The sequence below is a fragment of the Bos mutus genome, chromosome 1 (assembly GCF_027580195.1).
Source record: "Bos mutus isolate GX-2022 chromosome 1, NWIPB_WYAK_1.1, whole genome shotgun sequence".
Lineage (NCBI taxonomy): Eukaryota > Metazoa > Chordata > Mammalia > Artiodactyla > Bovidae > Bos > Bos mutus.
Genome location: NC_091617.1, coordinates 109,076,799 through 109,096,033, shown reverse-complemented (window position 1 = coordinate 109,096,033; position 19,235 = coordinate 109,076,799). Strand labels below are relative to the sequence as shown.

The 19,235-nt window shown below is 42.1% G+C and overlaps 1 protein-coding gene and 1 non-coding gene across 6 annotated transcripts in view; both read right to left on the bottom strand.

Annotated features, from left to right (window-relative positions):
• The window catches only part of VEPH1 (ventricular zone expressed PH domain containing 1), a 288,546-nt gene that overhangs the window by 118,211 nt on the left and 151,100 nt on the right, over positions 1 to 19,235 (bottom strand). For all 5 annotated transcript variants that reach the window (XM_070374201.1, XM_070374213.1, XM_070374197.1 and 2 more), the window contains exon 8: positions 15 to 224. In XM_070374201.1, the coding sequence (XP_070230302.1) occupies positions 15 to 224 (210 nt within the window). The remainder of the gene's footprint in view (positions 1 to 14; positions 225 to 19,235) is intronic.
• LOC138989582 (U6 spliceosomal RNA) lies at positions 18,486 to 18,592 on the bottom strand. Its single transcript, XR_011465849.1, has one exon. It is a non-coding gene; the product is annotated as a U6 spliceosomal RNA (small nuclear RNA).

Sequence of the window (19,235 nt, the reverse complement as noted above, 5' to 3'; positions counted from 1 at the left end):
AAGAAAATTTATACCTATTAAATCTAATGCCTTTTCTTTCTTCCTTAGAAACTTGATCCAAACTATATCTTCTGAGAGAGCCAGGGGTGTTGTCCTCAGCATTTATTTTGTCTTCAAAAGCTTGTATTTTAACTTGGAGCTCTTCATGGTCTTCATTTTCATCTACAGTGAGCTTTGTTTCTTCCAGCTTCTCAAGAAATTCAATTTCAGTGCTGGGTTTTCTCCTAAAAGAATGAAAACCATTGCATTAGATGCTTGTCACATATACTTTGGAACAGTGCTTCTCTCTATTTAACTGCTCAAAATTGAAAACTCTATCTGATCCATTTTTTAATTTATCACTTAATAGATATGAATTGAGTAACTACTATGGACATAGGTCTTTGAAATTGCTTCCACAGCATATTCTACCATAAGTTTAGAAACACTGGTGTTTCTGGCAACTTTATGTTAGAAATAGTTTTTGAAGGATTCAGAGGATGAGAAGCAGGGTTTTTAAAAAGCATTTTTGGTTGCACCATGCAGCATGTGGGATCTGAGTTCCTCCACCAGGGATCAAACCCATGCCGCCTGCTGTGGAAGCAGGGAATCTTAACCACTGAACCGCCAAGGAAGTCCCCAAAAGCAGCTTTTATGGTCATCTACCATATTCTTATCTAGCTCTCCAAAGCATGCCTTTCGTATGAAATTCATGCCAGGAATTTTCTAGAAAACTTATATATGCTGGTCTGTTTGTATCAAAATTATTAGAATAAGAATATTTCATGTGGACTGTATACACTCATGGTTTTGTTAATTTTATGTAAATCGATGGGACTCTTCCATTCTATGAAGCAAGAAAAATCTATCTGGATTTTATTATGTTGGAGGAAAGAGGTTTTTCTACAAATGACATTAACAGTGCCAAATATCTTTTTCAGTAGAATTTATAAAACACTCTGTAGGTCATTAAAATTACCTCCTTTAAGGAATAGGCTATCTTTGTTATCCCTCTAAGGGTTAACACAGTGCCTCAGATAGAGTAAGGCCCCACAAACAAGCTGCAGAAATAGCTCACTGATGCTCAATGAGATGCTGAATGATTAAAGTAGTATGCATTTCTCCCCTTAGGTAGCTAGGTTTAGCCACCGAGTGTTCTCCAACTCTTGCGACCCCATGGACTGTAGCCTGCCAGGCTACTCTGTCCATGGGATTTTTCAGGCAAGAATACTTGAATGGGTCTCCATTCCCTTCTCCAGGGGATCTTCCCAACCCAGGGATTGAGCTCAGGTCTCCTGCACTGCAGCAGACTCTTTACTTACTGAGCTCCCAGGGAAACCCTATCTTCCCTTACTTGCTTTATAATATTGAGCCAGTCTAGAGCTAATTTAATTTCAATTTAACAAGCACTATCAACCATACAATATGGGGTTAGGATTAATTCTTTCCTTATAAACACAAGGGTTAATAAACTCTAGAAATCCATTCGCCAAGACGGCTTAATAATTCTGTTGGTATCTGTGTGTATTTACTTGGTTTTCATAAGTATTTTTTCTAGAGGTTGAAGAAAGGGGCCTCAAATTTACAGAAAAATCCTGATGTTTTTCAAACGTATGGCTATTTTTCCAAAGTAAACCTGGCATTATTTCTTAAGTTAGGGTGAGAAAATACAGGTTTGGTTTTCTTAAGGCACTGCTTTTCTAGGGAAAACCAACACAGAGGGGCTGGTGTTTTTTTTTTTTTTTTTTTTTCCAGTTACATTCCACTCATTCTAGAACCATGTCTGCAGTGGGCAAAGGGTTTGATCCAGCAACTTTTCTTTTTGGCCCAGAGAAGGGGCTTGGCCTCGAGGAAGGGTTCATAGTTTTGGGTCCTCAGAGGTTGGAATCCCCCTGTTAGTTCAGCCTAGTGAGAGATGCTGATGGTGAAAACTGGGAAGGGGAGTAGATCATCCATTAACAAGACACTGTTTATTGTGTAATAGTGCTTCCCTGATAGCCAGTTGGTAAAGAATCCTCCTGCAACGCAGGAGAGCCTGGTTTGATTCCTAGGTTGGGAAGATCTGCTGGAGAAGGGATTGGCTACCCATTCCAGTATTCTTGGGTTTCCCTGTGGCTCAGCTGGTAAAGAATCCTCCCGCAATATGGGAGGGCTGGGTTAGATCCCTGGGTTGGGAAGATACCCTGGAGAAGGGAAAGGCTACCAACTCCAGTATTCTAGCCAGGGTCACAAAGAGTCAACACGACTGAGCAACTTTCACTTCACTTCACTTATTGTGTAGTAAGCTACTGCTCAGAAAATTAAATCATTTTTAATATAACTTTTATAGGGTTCCTATGGTTTTGCATATATAATAAAAAACTTACTTTCAATCCCATGCTTGACTGAAATATACATTAGTTGATTTTAAGAACCAGTTCATGGGAATAAATGCTCACCTTGACCATGTTTCTCTTTCTGACATATACAAGATACTGCCTGCCTACAAGTAGATGGGAGGAACTGACCTCTTCCAGCCAGAAAGTTCTAAAAACTGAATTTTTACTCCTATTACAAATAAAACCAAGAAGGTGCTATTATTGGATGGTATTTTTAAAACTGTGATGACTATGAAGGTTAATTTTAACAGATCCAATGAACCTTCTCAAGATGAGAAATTTGGGGGCAGTATTTATTTTCTGTGTTAGTTAGTCCCTGTACAGTCATCAAACTAAAGTATTTCTCTGGTTCTTGGTTCATAATCACAGTTAAAAAGTGAAAGACACTTTCACTTTTATACTTTCTTTTAGAAATTTATATAGCTGGGATTATTAAAACTTAAAACATTTTAAGGCACAAAGTATACCCCAATATACAAACATCAGATATTGAGCATTAAACAAGTTTTTAAATCTTGAAACATATAAGTTTTTAGAGGTATAGTTTCTCAGGGATTTACTAGTTTTTTCTTTCTACATAAAGCTCTGGGTTATAACAGTAGTTACTAGCATTTTCATCCAAAATTTTTTCAAATTTCATGATTATAGTAAATCTCCCTCAATAATTTATTGGATCAGTTTCTGATTTTTTTAAAATAAAATTTTCTTACTTATGGAGATCTTTTATTTCTTGTCCTCTTCATATCAAGTTCCTCATCTATAAAATGGAGATAATAACTATACTTAACTCATAGGATTGTTGGGAAGCTGAAATGATGGAATCAGTATGAAGCACTGCTCCTAGCACAAATGAGGAAGTCAGGAGATGTTAAATTTTATTATTACCATCAATTGCTGTTATTATTATTATGGTTTTATCTTTCCTTGTCTAAGCATTGTGTTAATGTAGTAAGAAAATACCAGTGACCTAGACACAGATAGATCAATATCCCACATCATGGGAGGCATTGATGTCCCCTGGAGAATGCTATGGCATCAGATTTTAGAAGGACAGTCACTCAGCCCCCTTCCTAGCCCCTGTCTCCAATCACCACGTGTTGGCTGTAAAGCACCATGAATTGTGTGAGTCAGAGCTCTTGTACCTGACAGCATGTCTTCTTGCACCTTCAGGCTGCCTTACAGCATCTCTCTGAGGGGCCTCCAGACATGAAAGAAGTTATGGGCTATCCTCAGACATCCACTGACCCAAGGTTAGGTCAAGTGCCTCTGGTTGCAGGGTTGCCAGGTAAAATATAGAGCATTCAGCCGAACTTGAATTTCAGATAAACAACAATTTTCCTTAGTAGAGTTATGTCTCTAATGGGACATAGTAAAAAATGTATTGTCCTATATTAAAATGATTATACTTACACTAAAAAATCATTTGTACTTTACCTGAAATTTAACTGGATATCCTGTATTTCTATTTGTTTCATCTGGTGTCCCCATTCCTGGGTAAATCTCTACTGCCCTGTGGGCTGGGAACTATAATGCTCATCCTTGTTCCCCTATGGCTGGGACAGTGCTTAACACTCACTCACAGGTACCTAAAGTATTTGCAGAATAGATGAACTGAAACCACCTACATCTTTGCAGCCAGCCTGCTCCTTGCAGCCACAAAAAACCCTCTGGAGGTCTACCAGATGTCTATGAAGTCCTGGCTGCTTCTCCTCATGACTCTGGTCCATGAAGAGTAGGGGACGGGGCAATGTCATTTGGTAAATATCAGATATGGAGAGAAGCCAGGAGCAAGAGTAGGAGTGAAAAAAAGGGATTTGCAAAGGGCCAAAGAAGTAAAGAAGCAACAATAAAATATTTGGGCCAGAAAAGTGTTCCCTAGATATGAGGCTGATGAATGTTGCTGATGAGTAGGCTTCTTACCACAAGGACTCTCTCTTATACACAATCTTCCTTGTTTTTAAGATTTGGAGATTAAAGAGATGTGAATACCAGACTACCTTATCTGCCTCCTGAGAAACCTATATGCAGGTCAAGAAGCAACAGTTAGAACCAGACATGGAACAATGGACTGGTTCAAAATTGGGAAAGGAGTACGTCAAGGCTGTATATTGTCACCCTGATTATTTAACTTCTATGCAGAGTACATCATGAGAAATGCTGGGCTGGATGAATCACAAGCTGGAATCATGATTTCTGGGAGAAATATCAATAACCTCAGATGGGCAGATGATACCACCCTTATGGCAGAGAGCGAAGAGGAACTAAGGAGCCTCTTGATGAAAGTAAAAGAGTAGAGTGGAAAAACTGGCCTAAAATTCAACATTAAAAAAACTAAGATCATGGCATTCTGTCCCATCACTTCAAGGCAAATAGATGGGGGAAACATGGGAACAGTGGCAGATTTTATTTTCTTGGGCTCCAAAATCACTGCAGATGGCGACTGCAGCCATGAAATTAAAAGATGCTTGCTCCTTGGAAGCAAAACTATGACAAAATTAGACAGCATATTAAAAAGCAAAGACATTACTTTGCTGACAAAGGTTCACCTAGTCAAAGCTATGGTTTTTCCAGTAGTCATGTATGGATGTGCGAGTTGGACCATAAAGAAAGCTGAGTGCTGAAGAATTGACACTTTCAAACTGTGGTATTGGAGAAGACTCTTGAGAATTCCTTGGCCAGCAAGGAGATCAAACCAGGCAATCTTAAAGGAAATCAACCCTGAATATTCATTAGAAGAACTGATGCTAAAGCTGAAGCTCCAATACTTGGGTCACCTGATACAAAGAGTTGACTCATTAGAAAAGACCCTGATGGTAGGAAAGATTGAAGGCAGGAGGAAAAGGGGGCGACAGAGGATGAGGCGGTTGGATGGCACCACTGACTCAATGGACATGAGTTTGAGCAAGCTCCGGGAGATGGTGAAGGACAGGGAAGCCTGGCATGCTGCAGTCCATGGGGTCACAAAGGGTCCACATGACTTAGCGACTGAAGAACAACAACATAACACAGGAGTCATGAGATGGGGTGGTGATGAAGAGTCTCCAAGGTAGCCAAAGCCACAAGATGGACCAGAGAGGATGTTCCATTTCTAGCCATCAATCCACCTCGGTTTGTCACAGAGTTTTGCCAGCAGGGAATTAGGACAAGATTTGGTTCCAACAGTTTGAAAGGTTGGAAAATGGTAGATAGAAGTTTGAGTTTATAGTAAACATTCACTGTCCTTTACTTCCCCTCTTGGTTTTTATATTTATTATAAATAGATAGGAGAGAATTGTTCAAAAACAGAGATCTTTTAGAGACAGAAACTCTGCATTCCTCTTAGAGCAAAGAAACGCATTACGAATGTGAGAGAATAGGTGGAGAACAGAGCCACTGGTTCTGTGTGCATTTATTTGTGGGGACTGGAGGTGGGGGCAGGGAGTTGGGCTCATGCAGGGGGATTGTTATTTCTTTTCCATTTGTCACTTTTAACTCCAGAGGTAATTTTACAGAAATCTTTGTCAGAGTTCTATAATCCCCTAAATATTAACTTGGCTTTAACTCAACACACCACATTACAAGAGGCTCAGATGATTTCCAGTCTGAGCAGTTTTTGGTGTCTGTTGCCAAGTTAAAGTTTTTAAAAGCAGCTCTAGGGATACCCAGGAGGGGCAGGGAAAGCCTAATTATCTCCCTCTTATGTGAACAAGACTCCCCCCTTAGGAATGAATTGGTCCATGGGCAGCTCACTGCTCTCACTAAGCTAGGAGATGAGACTGTAAAGCTGGCAGTGATGGAGAAATTGGCAGCCTCTTTTCCTGGTGTCTTAAATCAAAGAAAAATATATTAGTTAATGTTTGATGAGCTTGGCTTATGATTCCATATCCAGGATATGTATTTTGCAGAATTGAGCTTGTTAGAGAAGTGGGAGAACATAATGGATCAAATCCACATAGGAGTCCTAAATTCTTAGGATGTTATGTTCCCTACTCTTCAGCAATTTCTTGGGTCATCAATCATCATAAGAATGACAGAGATGATCTCTCAGCTCCACAGCACTGTCATATGTTTGGGGACTGAAATGAGCAAAGCCTCTGGAAAAGCTCTACTTGAATACTAAGGGAAAGGACAATGTTGAATCTAAATTCTTGGTACTCTCTTCTGCCTCAGACTACCTTGGTGGGCAAGAGCAGAGATTAGAAGGTGCCCAGTTATATGGGAACCAGAATGAAGAACTTTGCTGAAACAAAGTGACTCCGTGGTTTATTTCATTCACAACAAGCTTCTTTAGGGGCTTCACAGAAGGGATGGTGGGGAAATAGACTGAATATGGCCTTTCAGGAAAAAGACCGAGGTTTATGACTCCAATCTCCTCTTTATAAGTGACAGGCAAATCTCTTTGTGTCTTTTCTGTCATCTAAAAATGGGATCAATGTTACTGCATCACTAGATTGCTGAAAGCATTATAGGAGATGAGTTTGACAGTGTACCCACATAGAATGGGCATGAACGTGTAAAGCAGTAAAACCCTAGGTGGCTATTGCCCAACGCAGACCTTTGATACCACAAGAAGGCAGCTTGTACAGGTAATGCCAAGCCTGGAAGATGAGCTTCTCCTTTTCTAGGCCCGGAAGGACTACCCCTGCAGCATCCTAAAGGCTGTGGACTACAGGACAGCAATGCTCCCTACTGTGTGAGCATACAAGTGCTGGAATATCGAAATGGCTGATTTTAAAAATTCCCTGATCTTCAAGTATGAATTCTGAGCAATTGCAGACAGAGAGAAAGAATATTCTGCTAACAGAACAAAAGTTTAAAAGTCCTGATATGAGGAAGTGACCACTCATACAGATGCTCGGTCATTTGTTCACTTTTCATGTAACCAACACGAGAAGGAATGGGACACAGAAAAAGATCAGCAAACAGGGCAGACCCTTGCCTTTGCTGCTCAGAGCAATGTTGCTGGACCAGCAGAATAAGCATCTCCTTAGAGGTTGCTGGAGAGGCAGTATCTCAGGCTCCATCCCAGACCTGCTGAATCAGAGTGCCCTTAACCCAATCCCCAGGTGTTTCAGTACACATTCAAGGTTGAGAAGCACTGGCCCAGGCACTGAAAGAACAGAATTGGAATTAGACCAGGGCAGAGGCATTTTCTCTTAAGCAAAGCTGCCGAGGGTTTCGCCAGGTCTGCAGTGACATGAAACTTAAAACAATAAGCTGTGTATTATTTGGAGTTGGAGTGTGGTAAGCTGTATGCAGCTCCCTCGCATTCCATAGCTTTATTCTCCTCAAGCTTTCCAGGGTCTTTATCGATTCCCAGGTAAATGTACCTTTTCACTTTTTGCCCCTGATAGATACTGCTTCAGATGGATCCCAGATTTGTAGTCAAGACTCCCAAGCCTAGAATGGGCAGACCAGGTAAGCAGCAGCCTTAGTAGAAGGCTACCAGATCCTACCAAATTGTCAGCTGAATGTGGCACAAGTTATAAAAGCACTCGGTAAATTACAAAAGAGTCCAAAAATGTAAAATAGTAATGTCATTAGAACACTCTGAATCAAGTGTGAGAACTGGAGAGACACATGCTCCTCCTTTTCTGGGCCAACTTGATTTTCTGGGAACTTGAGCAGGTAATGGGGGCTGGTGGTGAGGATTAAAGAGAGGATGTCTGCAAGCACTGGGCCTGCAAAGGGAAAAGGTAAGACATTGTCATTCACCATCATTTGATACTGGAAGAGCAGGGCCATGGTTAATTATCCTTTTGGTACATCCCCTTATCCTGTCTGCCCATTTTACTATTAAGCAGACCCTCTGCCATCTCCATTTCACAGATGGAGGAGCTAAGGAACAGAGACGTCAAGTAGTTTACTGAACAACTAGTAAGCCCAGCATTAAACACAAGTATCTACCTCCAGAGCTCACCCACTTCACACCCTCTCCCATTGCCTCTCAGTAGGAGTTTCCTATAGGTTGCCTCTGACTCTGCCCTAGGAAGAAGTTAACACGTTTGGGGATTGGTGATAACATCGTAATCAATAAGAATTATTGTATGCTAATATCTCTGAGTCACATCCTGTGGGAACACACCAGACAGAGCTGACATATAATTGCTGAGCAACCCGTTACAGGTAACTGAAAAGTAAATGTTGGTGTTCCCTTTAACAAAATGGGCTTCCCTGATGGTTCAGTTGGTAAAGACTGTTAGTCGCTCAGTCATGTCTAACTCGACTCCAAGTACTGTAGCCTACCAGGCTCCTCTGTCCATGGGATTCTCCAGGCAAGAATACTGGAGTGGGTTGCCAAAGAATCCGCTTGCAGTGTAGGAGACCCTGGTTCGATTCCTGGGTTGGGAAGATTCGCTGGAGAAGGGATAGGCTACCCACTCCAGTATTCTTGGGCTTCCCTTGTGGCTCAGCTGGTAAAGAATCTGCCTGCAATGCGGGAGACCTGGGTTTGATCCCTGGGTTGGGAAGATCCCCTGGAGAAGACAAAGGCTACCCACTCCAGTATTCTGGCCAGGAGAATTCCATGGACTGTATAGTCCATGGGGTTGCAAAGAGTTGGACATGACTGAGCAACTTTAAGAAGAAATGGATATATTCGCTGTCTACCCACTCCAGAGTTCCTGCCTGGAGAATCATATACACAGAGGAGCCTGATGGGCTGTTGTCCATAGGGTCACAAAGAGTTGGACACAAACATGCATGGTAGTGACTGCAGAGTTCAATCATGATAGATAACAAAAAGGAACAAAGGTTATTGTTACTATCTTTCTAAATTCCACACGATACTGGATGCTTGGGACTGGTGCACTGGGACGACCCAGAGGGAGGGTATGGGGAGGGAGGAGGGAGGAGGGTTCAGGATGGGGAACACATGTATACCTGTGGCGGATTCATTTTGATATTTGGCAAAACTAATACAATATTGTAAAGTTTAAAAATAAAATAAAATTAAAAAAAAAAAGGAACAAAGGAATGGGGAGTTTGGGGGGAACAAAAATAGCAAATAGTTGGGTCATCAGGGTCAAGTAGAACTTTTACCCTCAGCTGTCACCCTCCCCACGAGAGCTGTGCAGGGTATAGCTCCTCGTACCGCTCCTTCCACAATATAGGCTAAATCTTTACTATTCCCCGTCTTGTTTGAAAGAGGAAGCCAAGCCGAAGGAGCTTGATGAAAAGCAATCTTCTCTTTTGTGTGTCTTGTGTTTTGAACACTTCTGTGTTACAGGAAAGGGGCCTGGCCCCCCTGGTGAAAGTGTAATTGCATTGCTCACACTCCTGGCAGTGTCTCCACCTGGGTCTCTCCCCTCTCCCCACCCCACCCCCATCTCCATCTTTGTCCATACCGGCAGAGCCGGCCCCCCTGGGGCCTCACGCTCCCTGGGCCTGCTTCACTGGCTCCAGAACTGATAATGCTGTCTCCCACCTACCTCTCTTGCTGATAAACAAATTCCTGAAATACCTTTACAGACCTTCACATCATCATAAATGCTGCTTTAAGGAAGGACAAATGGTGGAAGTAAATGAACAGCAGATGGAACATAAATGGTCCCACATGTCAAATTTAACTTCTTCAGTAAGAAGAGAGGCAAAAAACCAAGGTCCTTCCTTCCCTATGCATGGAGGAATAACAAGAACCACAGCTACTGCCACAAATGGTTGTTACAATTTTCTTTTTATACAAGTGACCACCATAGACCTCCTGAGACTGAAACATCTACATGTTTTTTATGAAAACTCTAGTCCCCTTGGTGGGGTGAAATTGCATTCAGCTTTTCCTAAGCAGGGGGCAACACTGACCAGAACATCACATGTTTTTAATTATGGTCCTGAACCTCCTTATGTACATTTTTCAAGCCAACAGTCACTCTGAAAAAATCAATTTCTCTTTGTATAAACATGGCTTGCCTAAAAAAGTGGGAGTTTTTATAGGCACTTTTAAGACTCTATTTTCCAAAAATCTTAATTTATCTACTTGAAAACATAATTGTAATATATAGAGGAACTATATGTAACTTTGTTCTATATTTTCCAAGTCTACTGTAAATTTGCCATCCTACTTTGATAAGTTAAAAAAGAAAAAAAAAGGACATTGGTTAAATTTACAACAAAATGTGACTAGTTCTGTAAACTACTATACATTTATACAATGGGACACTATGAAATCATTAAACTAATGCTTGTGAAGAATAATTTTTTTTTAAAAAAGACTCTGTTCTCCTTACATAGGGCATAGGCTCTGATTATTAGCTTCCTTAAGGTTGAGGGAGACTGGAGGTGCACACAGAAAGACACCAAGCACTTCAGGGCAGGACTACATGTGTGAAGGAATTCAGAGGCAACGCGAGTTGTCGGAAGTCAAAAGAGAGAAGGTAACTATGGGCGTGGGTAGGCAGGGAAGACTTTCTGGGTAATGGGTGTTAAACTGGAGTCCTGGAGAAAAGCAGCCTTCGGTGGAAGAGAGGCACAAAGAAGGCATTCTAGATGGTTAGTAGGGTATCATTTTGGAGAGGAACAGGCAGGTCACCCAGAGAAGGCAATGGCACCCCACTCCAGTACTCTTGCCTAGAAAATCCCATGGATGGAGGAGCCTGGTGGGCTGCAGTCCATGGGGTCACTAAGAGTCAGACATGACTGAGCAACTTCCCTTTCACTTTCCACTTCCATGCATTGGAGAAGGAAATGGCAACCCACTCCAGTGTTCTTGCCTGGAGAATTCCAGGGACAGGGGAGCCTGGTGGGCTGCTGTCTATGGGGTCACACAGAGTTGGACACAACTGAAGCGACTTAGCAGCAGCAGTAGCAGCAGGCAAGTCACCGTTGATATTCCTTTACAATTCCTTTATTAATGAAGTACTGTGAACACTGTAAACCTTGTCCACACTAAAATTTGACATACAGTGAGTTAGACAAAGGAAGAAATGAAAGAAAACTCTATGAGATAATGGCTGGGCATTTACACAACTGCCCCTCCAAGAACTACCACGAACCTAGAGATGAGTAGGGATTGGGTAGAGAATTTTTCTTTGTTGCCCATCCACAAGGTTTCCTCCAATACCCTTTAGTATGAAGCCTTTGTAACCCTAATACATATTTAAAAACTTTGTTGTTGTGAGGATATAACAATATAACAGTGAAAGCTCCCAGCACTGAACCTATCACATGGGAGGAGCTGGTAAAAGCTTGATCAGACTTGGAAATACAGGCTTCTCTGCAAACTTGGAGAGAAGAACCTAGCATCCTGCTCTCTGCAGTTTTGGCTGTGGACTTGGTAAAGAGCCACCGCTCCTGAACTATCCCTGAGCTGGGCTTTCAGGGATAGTGGATCACACTAGAGTTGTGTTCTGATGAGACTCACAGATGTCAAGATGGAAACTCTGGAATAACAGGTTGCAAAGGGTCTCACAGTTGGAAAAGTGTCTCTGCAGGCCATATTGCTTTGCTATACATTCCAGACATACATTGACTCAAATTCCCTGTTCTCCTCTGTCATCCATTTCTTTGATGTTCCGTGCATGAGATTTAGGATAAACCAAAACTCTGGGGTGACTCCAAGGAGGGCAGATATCCTGGAGTCATTCTCTTGTGAACATAATCTCCTTAATTCTCTCTTCCCTCCATCCTCCCCCACATACTGCTGCTTCATGTCCTTCCCCGCACTGTGTCACTGCTTTCCATTTTCAGGTTTCCCCTGCTACTTGAAAGAAGAGTGTTCTTATGAAAACTTGTCTAAATTGAAATGGGTATAGGGCAAAGAAGCAATTACTTTTTTAAAATAAAAGCAAAAATTCTCTTCAGGTTTTTTTTTGTTAGTGAAAACAAGTCAAATTGGAGCTCCATAACCCCCTTTCCACATTTTCAGGTTCAACCAATATAGAATGAAGTTTGAATTTCCATCTGCAATTAATTGAAATTAACAATATGAAACTAGTCTATAAAGGGCCAATAGAACTACCCCATTTTATAAGAGGGACTTGAGGGCTTTTGGTGTCCTGGATCCTAGAATCAAGATGACTGTGATAACGTAGATCTTTCCTCAAAGTAAAGAAGTGTAAAGTCAACGTTTGAAAAGTGAGGGATACCTCTATCCTGAAATCAAATTTCAGTTCAGTTCAGATGCTCAGTCATGTCTGATTCTTTGTGACCCCATGGACTGAAGCACGCCAGGCTTTCCCGTTTATCACCAACTCCTGGACTTTGCTCACACTCATGTCCATTGAATCAGTGACGCCATCTAATCGTCTCATCCTCTTCCACCCTTTCTCCTTCTGCTTGAAATCTTTCCCAGCATCAGGGTCTTTTCTAATGAGTTAGCTCTTCGAATCAGGCAGCCAAAATATTGGAGCTTCAGCATCAGTTCAGTTCAGTTCAGTTCAGTCGCTCAGTTGTGTCCAACTCTTTGTGACCCCATGAACCACAGCACACCAGGCCTCCCTGTCCATCACCAACTCCTGGAGTCCACCCAAACCCATGTCCATTAAGTCGGTGATGCCATCCAACCATCTCATCCTCGGTTGTCCCCTTCTCCTCCTGCCCTCAATCTTTCCCAGCATCAGGGTCTTTTCAAATGAGTCAGCACTTTGCATCAGGTGGCCAAAGTATTGGAGTTTCAGCTTCAACATCAGTCCTTCCAATGAACACCCAGGACTGATCTCCTTTAGGATGGACTGGTTGGATCTCCTTTCAGTCCAAGGACTCTCAAGAGCCTTCTCCAACACCACAGTTCAAAAGCATCAATTGTTTGTCACTCAGCTTTCTTTATAGTCCAACTCTCACATCCATACATGACCATTGGAAAAACCATAGCCTTGACTTTGTTGGCAAAGTAATGTCTCTGCTTTTTAATATGCTGTCTAGGTTGTCCTTCCAAAGAATACTCAGGATTGATTTCCTTTAGGATCGACTGGTTTGATTTCCTTGCTGTCCAAGGGATTCTCAACAGTCTTCTCCAATACCACAGTTCAAAAGCATCAATTCTTCAGCACTTAACTTTCTTTATGGTCCAACTCTCACATCCAAAAATGACAATTGGAAAAACCATAGCTTTGACTATATAGATCTTTGTCAGCAAGGTTATGTCTCTACTTTTTAATATGCTGTCTAGGTTTGTCGTGGGTTTGGGTGAACTCCAGGAGATGGTGATGGACAGGGAGGCCTGGCATGCTGCGATTCATGGGGTTGCAAAGAGTCGGACATGACTGAGCGACTGAACTGAACTGAACTGAGGTTTGTCATAGTTTTTCTTCCAAGGAGTAAGTGTTGTTTAATTTCATGGCTGCAGTCACCATCTGCAGTGATTTTGGAGCCCAAGAATATAAAGTCTGTCACTGTTTCCATTGTTTTCTCACCTATTTGCTATGAAGTGATGGGACCGGATGCAATGATCTTCGTTTTTTGAATGTTGAATTTTAAGCCAACTTTGTCACTCTCCTTTTTCACTTTCATCAAGAGGTTCTTTAGTTCTTTGCTTTCTGCCATAAGGGTGGTGTCATCTGCATATCTGAGGTTATTGATAATTCTCCTGGAAATCTTGATTCCAGCTTGTGCTTCATCCAGCCCTGCATTTCGCATGATGTACTCTGCATGTAAGTTAAATAAGCAGGGTGATGATATACAGCCTTAATGTACTCCTTTCCCAATCTGGAACCAGTCCATTGTTGTATGTCCGGTTCTAAATGTTGCTTCTTGAACTGCACATAGATTTCTCAGGAGGCAGGTCAGGTGGTCTGGTATTCCCATCTCTTGAAGAATTTTCCACAGTTTGTTGTGATCCACATTGGCACCCCACTCCAGTACTCTTGCCTGGAAAATCCCATGGATGGAGGAGCCTGGTAGGCTGCAGTCCATGGAGTCACTAGGAGTCGGACACGACTGAGCGACTTCACTTTCACTTTTCACTTTCATGCGTTGGAGAAGGAAATGGCAACCCTCTCCAGTGTTATTGCCTGGAGAATCCCAGGGACGGGGAAGCCTGGTGGGCTGCCGTCTATGGGGTTGCACAGAGTCGGACACGACTGAAGTGACTTAGCAGTAGCAGTACATGGTCAAAGGCTTTAGTGTAGTCAATGAAACAGAAGTAGATGTTTTTCTGGAATTCTCTTTCTTTTTCTATGATCCAACAGATGTTGTTAACTTAATCTCTGGTTCCTCTGCCTTTACAAAATCCAGCTTGAGCATCTGGAAGTTCTCAGTTCATGTATTGCTGAAGCCTGGCTTGGAGAATTTTGAGCATCACTCTGCTAGCGTGTGAGATGAGTACAATTGTGTGGTAGTTTGAACATTCTTTGGCATTGCCTTTCTTTGGAATTGGAATGAAAACTGACCTTTTCCAGTCCTGTGGCCACTGCTGAGTTTTCCAAATTTGCTGGCATATTGAGTGCAACACTTTCACAGCATCATCTTTCAGGATTTGAAATAGCTCAGCTGGAATTCCATCACATCTACTAGCTTTGTTCGTAGTGATGCTTCCTAAGGCCCACTTGACTTTGGACTCCAGGATGTCTGGCTCTAGGTGAGTGATCACACTGTTGTGGTTGTCTGGGTCATTAATATGTTTTTTGGATAGTTCTTCTGTGTATTCTTGCCACCTCTTTTTAATACTTTCTGCTTCTGTTAGGTCCATACCATTTCTGTCCTTTATTGTGCCCATCTTTGCATAAAACACTCCCTTGGTATCTCTAATTTTCTTGAAGACATCTCTGCTGCTACTGCTGCTAAGTCACTTCAGTCGTGTCCAACTCTGTGTGATCCTGTAGACGGCAGCCCACCAGGGTCCCCCATCCCTGGGATTCTCCAGGCAAGAACACTGGAGTGGGTTGCCATTTCCTTCTCCAATGCATGAAAGTGAAAAGTGAAAGTGAAGTCGCTCAGTCGTGTCCGACTCTTAGCGATCCCATGGACTGCAGCCTACCAGGCTCCTCCGTCCATGGGATTTTCCAGGCAAGAGTACTGGAGTGGGGTGCCAATTGCCTTCTCTGTGAAGAGATCTCTAGTTTTTCCCATTCTGTTGTTTTCCTCTATTTCTTTGCATTGGTCGCTGAGGAAGGCTTTCTTATCTCTTCTTGCTGTTCTTTAGAACTCTGCATTCAGATGGGTATATCTTTTATTTTCTCTTTTACCTTTCACTTCTCTTCTTTTCTCAGCTATTTGTAAGGCCTCCTCAGACAACCATTTTGCCTTTTTTGCATTTCTTCTTCTTGGGGATAGTTTTGATCACCGCCTCCTGTACAATGTTACGAACCTCTGTCCATAGTTCTTCAGGCACTCTATCAGGTCTTTTATTATTATTATTATTTTATTTGTTTATTTTTCACTTTACAATATTGTATTGGCTTTTCCATGCATTGACATAAATCTGCCATGGGTGTACCTGTGTTCCCCATCCTGAACCCCCCTCCCACCTCTCTCCCTATCCCATCCCACTGGGTCATCCCAGTGCACCAGCCCCGAGCACCCTGTATCATGTATTGAACCTGGACTGGTGATTCGTTTCACATATGATAATTTACATGTTTCAATGCCATTCTCCCAAATCACCCCACCCTCGCCCTCTCCCACAGAGTCCATAAGACTGTTCTATACATCTGTGTCTCTTTTGCTGTCTCGCATACAGGGTTATCATTACCATCTTTCTAAATTCCATATATATGTGTTAGTATACTGTATTGGTTGTCTATCAGGTCTAATCCCTTGAATCTATTTATCACATTCACTGTATAATCACAAGGGATTTGATTTAGGTCATACCTGAATGGTCTGGTTGCTTTCCCTACTTTCTTCAATTTATGTCTGAATTTTACAATAAGAAGTTCACGATCTGAGCCACAGTCAACTCCCGGTCCTGATTTTGCTGACCGTGTAGAGCATCTCCATCTTCAGCTGTAAATAATATAATCAACCTGATTTTCGTATTGACCATCTGGTGATTTCCATGTGTAGAGTCATCTCTTGTGTTATTGGAAGAAGGTGTTTGCTATGACCAGTGTCTTCTCTTGGCAAAATTCTGTTAGCCTTTGACTTGCTTAATTTTGTACCGCAAGGCCAAACTTGCCTGTTACTCCAGGTATCTCTTGACTTCCTACTTTTGCATTCCAGTCCCCTGTGATGGAAAGGACATCTTTGTGTGGTGCTAGTTCTAGAAGGTCTTGTAGTTCTTCATAGAACCATTCCACCTCAGCTTCTTTGGCATAGGTGGTTGGGGCATAGACTTGTGTTACTGTGATATTGAATGGTTTGCCTTGGAAATGAACAGAGGTCATTCTGTTGTTTTTTTAGACTGCACCCAAATACTGCATTTTGGACTCTTATTGACTATGAGGCCTATTCCATTTCTTCTAAGGGATTCTTGCCCACAGTTGTAGATATAGTGGTCATCTGAATTAAATCTGCCCATTCAGATCCATTTTAGTTCACTGATTACTAAAATGTCAATGTTCACTCTTGCCATCTCCTGTTTGACACTTTCAATTTACCTTGATTCATGGACCTAACATTCCAGGTTCTTATGCAATACTGTTCTTTATAGGATCGGACTTTATTTCCATCATAGTCACATCCACAAATGGGCATTGTTTTTGCTTTGGCTCAGCCTCTTCATTCTTTCTGAAGCTATTCTCCACTCTTCTCCAGTAGAATATTGAGCACCTATTGACCTGGGGAGTTCATCTTTCAGTTTCCTATCTTTTGCCTTTTCATACTGTTCATGGGGTTCTCAAGGCAAGAATACTGAAGTGGTTTGCCATTCCTTTCTCCATTGGACCACGTTTTTACACCTACCTAATTTTACCTTTGGGCTTCTGCAGTGGCTCAGAGGGTAAGCAATCTGCCTACAATTTAGGACACCTGGGTTCAATCTCTGGGTTGGGAAGATCCCCTGGAGAAGGAAATGGGTATCCACTCTAGTATTCTTACCTGGAGAAGTCCATGGACAGAAGAGCCTGGCAGGCACCTTTGCTATACTTTGCCTTTCACTTCACCTGGCACCTGATTCTTAAAAACAAAGAATAAACACAGTTTCACCACTACTCTCACCATCACCATCAAAACAACCAAAGAACATACCACCCACTCAACCAAGCCAGAGGTTAACGCTCTGAGTAAAAACTTCTTAAATGTAACTTTCTCCCCCATGTCTTTGGCTAGTTGGAAAGGTGGGTGTGAGGGAATGGTGACCCCATGCCTGGGGCTTAGGGCTGAGTCAGATGTCCTTTGTCCTTTCCCTCTGCTTCCCCCTTGTGCCTTCTTCCTGACCCTCCCTTTTCCCTACCTTTTCTCATTTCTCCTATTTACCTCCCCACACAATTTCTAGCCCTCAAAGCTTCTATCCCTGGTTGGGGCCTGAGTCTGACCTCCTACTAAGACCACCTGTGATGAACTGTCCCTGGTTCTGATGGTGTCTGATCAGAGCAGCCTCCCTGGCACCACATGCACTTAGCAAAGGCATCTTCTAGTCCAAGGATCGCTGACTGCTCAGCCAGCACACAGTTGCCAGGAGCCGCCCTCTCCTTCTCCAGCTTCTCCTGGGTCTTGGCAAGCAAACAGTTCAATGGTTAGTGGCCACCCAGTAGGCTACTTAGGGCTCGTACAGTTTTGAAAGGTACAGACCTTTTTTTCCTATCTTGACGCCCTCTCTTTTTTATTTTTTAAAATCCTTAAAATTAATTCTTCTTGGAGTACGGTTGATTTACAATGTTGTGTTAGTTTCAGGTATACAGTAAATTGAATCAGTTATATATATATATCTCCACTTTTTTATAGTTTCTTTTCCCATATAGGTCAATATAGAGTACTGAGTAGAGTTCTCTGTGCTACACAGCAGGTTCTTACTAGTTATTTATTTTTATATATGCATATGTGCTCAGTCACTTCATTTATGTCTGACTCTGCAACCCCATGGACTGTAGCCTGCCAGGCTCCTCTGTCCATGGGATTCTCCAGGCAAGAACACTAGAGTGGGTTGCCATGCCTGTTTCCAGGGTATCTTTCCAGCCAAGAGATCAAACCCATGTCTCTTATGTCTCCTGGATTGGCAGGCAAGTACTTTCCCACTAGTGCCACCTGGGAAGCCCTATTTTTATATGTAGTAGTATGCATATGTAAATCTCAAACTCCCAATTTATCCCTCCCCGCTTCCCCTTTAGTAACCATGAGAAAAATATGGAGCGCTTCACAAATTTGCATACCATCCTTGAGCAGGGGCCATACTAATCTTCTCTGTATGGTTCCAATTTTAGTATATGTGCTGCTGAAGCGAGCACCACCCTGTCTTTTTTAATCCAAAATTGCTGTTATCTTTCTTTTACTTCTCCAGAATTAACTTCAAAATCTAAATGTTTTGCTTGGCTATCCTGTTATTTAGCCCTGTTGGTTTATTATTTAGATAAAAACATTCATCCTGAAATACAGGAATAAGAAAAGCGCAAGTGTGCTTACCTGGTGTATCAAATAAAACTCACCCAATTAATTCAGTCACTTGGCACAAAGGAGGCTCCTGTCTCCTCCAGTTTTTTAGTCTCTCTAGGATGCTAATTGTTTTTCTTTTGATAGTCTTATAATCTTGGCCTGAAGTCTAAAATCTGGCCTGCTGGGCTATGTGTCAGATTTGTAAATTAGATGACATCTGTTTTGAATTTTAACCATCTTTAATTTTCTTTCAAGCTGTCTCTTCCCTTATTCATTTCCCCTTCAGTTGTAAGGGTCAGACTTTGCCAGATGCTTTAGACAAAAGTGTGGATCTCTCTGCTTTGTGGGGCACAGATTAAAATTACTGAAGCTAAATGGTCACAATGAAGGCTATTCAGAGAAGAGATGTTGGGAGAGAAGCCTTAGCAACCATCCCAGAGAGGATGAGCAGCTAATACAAAAAGGGGGCAGTCCACACCAGTCTTTTTGAGGTTCCCA